At 46.3% G+C, this 5967-nt stretch overlaps 1 protein-coding gene across 1 annotated transcript; it reads left to right on the top strand.

The window, feature by feature from the left end:
* The first annotated feature begins 250 nt into the window (after positions 1-250).
* On the top strand, positions 251-3370 carry LOC123445306 (probable glucuronosyltransferase Os01g0926700). The gene is made up of 4 exons (XM_045122267.1): positions 251-856; positions 1399-1787; positions 2226-2467; positions 2577-3370. The coding sequence occupies exons 1-4, from the start codon at positions 736-738 to the stop codon at positions 3088-3090; spliced, it is 1266 nt and encodes a 421-aa protein (XP_044978202.1). The 5' UTR covers positions 251-735; the 3' UTR covers positions 3091-3370.
* The last annotated feature ends 2597 nt before the right edge of the window (positions 3371-5967 follow it).

Raw genomic sequence — 5967 nt, 5'->3', positions numbered from 1 at the left:
CAGATTAATTACATACTTTTCTAGTGACTTGGAGAAAGAGACAGAGCACCCAAATACAATAGTACGTATCAATCAATTACTTACCTTCCTAAACAAAACAAATAATTACTCCATGCTAAAGAATGAGAGAAAAAGAGAGAGGACTTGACAGTTGACAAGTTGACATGCTTAAGGTAAAGACAATGCAAGTGAGAGGTCGAATGTCCAAGTTGGGTGAGGTGAAGGGAGCAGGAAAGAAGCCCGGCAGCGGACGGGAAGGGGCTCACCAAACCTCCCTGGAAAACACGCGGCATCAGACTAATCCAGAGCGCCCTACAGCTCATCCACCATTGGTGTGCACGGAAAGTGAAGGAAAGCCGCAGGAAGCAACAAGAGGGAGGGAAGAATCAGCCGCGGACAGCTCTCCCCCACCCTCCTCTCTCGTCAGCCAACAGTATTAATCCCCTCCACCCCCTTCCCTCCCTTGAGGTAAGCACGAGCCGCTCCCATTGTTCTTCAAGCTCGGCCTCGGCGTAGGGAAGCCTAGGATAGGCCCTCCTCACCTTCCGCCGCACCACCAAACGCTTCTTGGTGGGGCAAGGAAGGGATTGCCGGAAAAGCTTCTTGCCTTCCCCCGTTCTCTTCTTCTTTAACTAGCCCTGGCGGTTGCCGCCTAGAGGTTCAGTAGGGCAGAGCAGGTGCCGGGGAGGAGACACAGGTGCTGGGGAGAGGGGCAGGCTTGTGGGGATCGGGAGGATGATGGAGAGGCGGGTCTTGGTTGCCATTGCGGTTCTTGCGGCGGCGGCGGCGCTGTTTGTTGCGGCGGAGGCCCAGCAGGCGGCGGCGCAGCAGGGCCACCAGACAGAGAGGATCTCAGGTGAGGGGCCTTGTCTTGACTTGATACCCACAGTATTGTCAGTTTGTCCAACTAGAACTGCTTGATTTAGTTTCGTGTCCTGCGTCTAAGAAGCCGCTAAAGACAGCATTTTTTGGCATCTTATATTAGGGAATTTCCATGTTTGATTGCTTGTGGTTAGACTTCCCCAGCCTGAATTCACAGGTCCCTTTTTTCAGAGTCAGATGCAGCTGGATTATCATGATACAGATAGGTGGAATGGGGTAGTTTCTATTGGTGTTCTACCTCCAAATAATTGTTCTAGTTTCTGGTTCAATCCAAACAATCTTTTCTTGAACACCCAGATGATATTAACACTTATGTTGTTGTAGTCAAGCCATGTACCTTGCTTAGGGCAATCATGATTCATGCCATTGAGCATAGAGCATTAGAGTTAGACCTTGCTTATCATATAATCCTTTCAAAATGCTATATTGCTATGTGATCATGTTATCAAGCTTGGCATATTCTTTCCTCTGCTTTTGGGCAACACTCATAGATGTCCTGTGGCCAACGAAATGCAGGAAGTGCTGGTGACGTGCTGGACGATGACCCTGTTGGGCGTCTCAAGGTGTTTATCTATGATCTCCCTGGAAAATACAACAAGAAGCTGCTGAAGAAAGACCCTAGGTGCCTGAACCACATGTTCGCCGCGGAGATCTTCATGCACCGGTTCCTGCTGTCGAGCGCGGTCCGGACTACTAATCCCGAGGAGGCAGATTGGTTCTACACACCTGTGTACCCGACATGCGACCTGACGCCTTCGGGTCTCCCCTTGCCCTTCAAGTCTCCGCGGATGATGCGCAGCGCGATCGAGCTGATCGCAACGAAATGGCCTTACTGGAATAGATCGGAGGGGGCAGATCATTTCTTTGTCACACCACATGACTTTGGCGCTTGCTTCCATTATCAGGTACAGACATATGAGCAAATCCTTGCTTTTTATTTGATTAACTGAATACTAGATGTTAAGCAGTTGTTTAGTACTGGAGTACATGTGTTTTGAACAACTGGGGGATATCTAATTGCAGCACAAAGCATGTGGACAGTGGGTCATCAAGATGCTAGTTTTATTATCTGTGCTTTATGAATAGGCAACTCTGACTTAAGTACTTCAGTCTGCACATGTTCTGTTCCTTTGTTTCAGATAATCATTTGCTTGTTTTTTCTGTATAAAGAAGGCAGTCTTACTACTCTTTAGATTTATAGTTAACTGTCCAATTGAAAATAACTACAGTGCATGCCAATCTGCCAAGTCATACCATGTTTTCTTCTGATTGGCACATTATCTGGATGCTTATTCCAACACAATTTTGCCTGTCTGTAACACGAGCTTAAATTATTATTTCAGGAAGAGAAGGCAATTGGGCGAGGAATCCTTCCCTTGCTTCAGCGTGCCACGCTGGTTCAGACCTTTGGACAAAAGAACCATGTCTGCTTGAAGGACGGCTCCATCACAATTCCGCCATTTGCGCCTCCGCAGAAAATGCAAAATCACCTTATTCCCGGAGAGACCCCTCGATCCATCTTCGTATACTTCCGTGGTCTGTTCTACGACACCGGCAATGATCCCGAGGGTGGATACTATGCGAGGTAAATTTTTGTCTGTCGAAAAAGAATGCAGTCAGTCCTATAGACCCTGCTATTCCCTCTTATTGTATTGTATTGTATTGTCAATCTCACATTTCTATGTATTCTACAGAGGTGCTCGTGCATCTGTCTGGGAGAACTTCAAGAACAACCCGCTGTTCGACATCTCAACGGATCACCCACCAACGTACTACGAAGATATGCAAAGGTCTGTGTTCTGCCTGTGTCCATTGGGCTGGGCTCCATGGAGCCCCAGGCTGGTGGAAGCCGTGGTTTTCGGTTGCATCCCGGTGATCATCGCAGACGACATCGTCCTGCCCTTCGCCGACGCCATCCCATGGGAGGAAATCGGCGTGTTTGTTCCCGAGGAGGATGTCCCGAGGCTGGACAGCATCCTGACATCCATACCAACAGAGGACATACTGAGGAAGCAAAGGCTTCTAGCAAACCCTTCGATGAAGCAGGCTATGCTGTTCCCCCAGCCAGCTCAAGCAGGGGATGCGTTCCATCAGATACTCAATGGGCTTGCTCGCAAGCTTCCGCATGGCGAAAGCGTCTTCTTGAAGCCCGGCCAGGCCCGTCTGAACTGGACTGCCGGCCCGGTCGGTGACCTGAAGCCTTGGTAGCATCTCTCGCCTCGCGGTTTGGAGATGTAAAAAACCGTTTTTGAAAATAAACATTTACAGACCTGATATACTTTGCGCCTTTTTTATACTGCCATGGTTGCACAGTGCTGACCATAAGTCAAATGTACATCTTTTTCTTTACCTTCTTTGCTGATAGCTAGTATACCATAGAGCTTCATCCTTTTTCTTTTTCTTCTTTTTTTAGTTGATGAAAAGTGCCATACATTGTGCGCTTTGTTCGTTATATGTGGATATCATAATGGAAATTGCAACATGTAAATCCTATGGGCTGTCTGGTGTTTTGTTGACACAGGCCTGCGATCTCCGATTGTCAAGCCTGCGTATACTTTGTCAGTTGTGTTCTGGTGCTTGACTAGGTCATTGATTTCCGTTCCCCATCTGTTTCTTTTTTCTGTATCCATGATGAACAGTTTGAGAAAGTGTGAACTGCTGTAAGAAACATTTGATCTCATTTTGGATCATTTTTCTTAGGTTGATTGGTTAGAGGCTTGAGAGTGAAAATTCGTTTTTATTAGGGTCCAGAGTGACAATTAGATAACTAGTAGTAACTTTTTTTAGGGAAATTAGACAAGTAACTGCAGACTCCACAGTACATTCTTGCTCTGTTTTGTTTAGGCGCCGCGGGGGAGCTCTGAAACAGAGTGACTGCCGGGTTCTGCAGGACCTTGGAACCATGGCAGCCATGACCAGCGGAAAAATGGGATCGCCAGGTTCAGCATCACCGACTAACCATCAGCCCTTGGCGCTTGCTCAGGACGGTCAGCTCAATCTTCACCGCTTTCGTGGCTAGCAGATACATAGACAGCTTAAACGTATACGTTTGGAAAAATTATACTGCTCCGTATAAAATTGTATTACTAAAGCTGTGTTAATTAATTTGAATCGAAGAGAGTAGTATAATACTTTCTCTTTTTTAAAATAAATGTCCTAATATTAATAGACTTTATACTAAAGTTTGTATAGAAAGACACTTAGGACCTGTTTAGCATCCCTCCGCTCTGCTTTGCAGAGCGGAGTGGCATGCAGCTCTAATTTGGGGACCGGTTAGAACGCCGCTCCTTATTTTGAAACAGAGGAAGTACTTGGTAGTATAGCATATTCTGACTAGACAATACCATGCCCTCGTGTGTCAACTACAGTTCAGATAATATATATTCCTGGACAAAAGAATCATGGTGCATAGATAGATTCGCCTTTATCTTGATGTATGTGTGCTCTGCGTCCTGCTACTCACCGCTCGTCTAGTACAAGTAACAACTATGTCACCTTCGAGAACACTTGATGCTTTTACCATCTAAAATGAAGGGGCACACGGGGAACCACTTGTGGGCCGTGGAAGAAGGGGCACTGTTATTGACTGACCAGTGGTAGTCTACTAGTCTCGCCTCAAACAAAAAACAAAAAGACTAGTGGTAGTCATACAGACATGTACCTTTCGGGTCGGCACTCGTCTTTGTCATAATTAAGAACAGGTCCCCAACCTTAGTCCTTAGAGTCATGTGGAGCAGTGGAAGCTTGCACTAATTAAGCCATGGCTGAACCAATGGAGAGCTATCTTTTGGGCTTCCATCAGTCCCGGAGGCTTGAACTAATTGCGCAATTGTTTAGTGGTGAGCACATGTGTTTCAAACAACTGGGGCATATCTATCTACTTGCAGCACATGGGGGCAATGGACCATCTGAATGCTCTATGCCAGTTTCATCACATATGCTGCTGAATGGGCCAATCTGACTTTTGTTTACTTATGTCTGTACATGTTCCTTGGCACTTTGTTTCAGGTAATAGTTTGCTTTCTTTTCTGAAAAACAGTCTACTCTTCATATATACTAATAATAAGTAGCTCTCTAGTCTAGTTAAAAACAAAACTACCTGCCATTAATACCATAGTATTTCTTTGTGAGTATTGATATACAATGAACCTCGTTGGTTATTTAAAGTTTTAAACACTGTTTCATCTTTCTGTAACCAATGCTTCCATTATTATTTCAGGAAGAGAAAAGCAACCGTACGGGATTCCTTCCCTTGCAGTATCCACGTTGGTTCAGACCTTTGGACAAAAGAACCATGTCTGTATAAAGGCTGGCTCTATCGAATTTTCACCGTATGCGCCTCCGCTGAAAATGCAAAATCCACCTTCATGTATTTCCATGGTCTCTTCTACGACACCAGCAATGTTTTTACAGCACAGCACATGGGGCAATGGACCATCTGAATAGTCTATGCTCCTATCATTATTTAATATTTATACTCTGATTTGGCCAATCTGACTTGATTATTTCAGTATGCACATGTTCTTTGGCACTTTGTTTTCAGATAATGATTTGCTTTCTTTTCTGGAGAACTGTCAGATTACTCTTCATATATACTCCATAGCTAGCTGGTGTTGAAATTGGTAGTGGGCTTTAGGCCCATTAGAGAATTTCAGAAAAATCTCCAAGGGCCCATGTAGGTGGTGGCATGACAAGGTGGTGGGAAGTTTAGTCCCACCCTGCTAATGGAGGAGAAGTTGGACCCCTTTATAAGGGTCTCTCTTCCACATGCTATTGGAGAGTGAGAAGAGAAGGTGCCCTCGCGCACTCCTCCTCCGGCACGCCTCGTCCTGACGCGACGCGACGCGGGAATGAGCTGAGCCGAGCTCATACCTACGCGCTTATTTTTGCCGGTCAGGAACGGAGAATACGGACACGACACGATCCGAGACGTCGGATCGCGGATCACATCTGCCTCACGCGTTCGTTCCTTTTGCTGCTGCTGCCGCCGGCGACTCCGTACGTCCGCGTCGCCCTCGTCATCGCCATGTCTTCACCAAGCGAAGCTGACCGTCTCGTCCGCGAGAAGGCCGAAGCCGAGAAGAA

Source organism: Hordeum vulgare, chromosome 3H, assembly GCF_904849725.1.
Source record: "Hordeum vulgare subsp. vulgare chromosome 3H, MorexV3_pseudomolecules_assembly, whole genome shotgun sequence".
Lineage (NCBI taxonomy): Eukaryota > Viridiplantae > Streptophyta > Magnoliopsida > Poales > Poaceae > Hordeum > Hordeum vulgare.
This window is presented reverse-complemented; position numbering and strand designations above follow the sequence as displayed.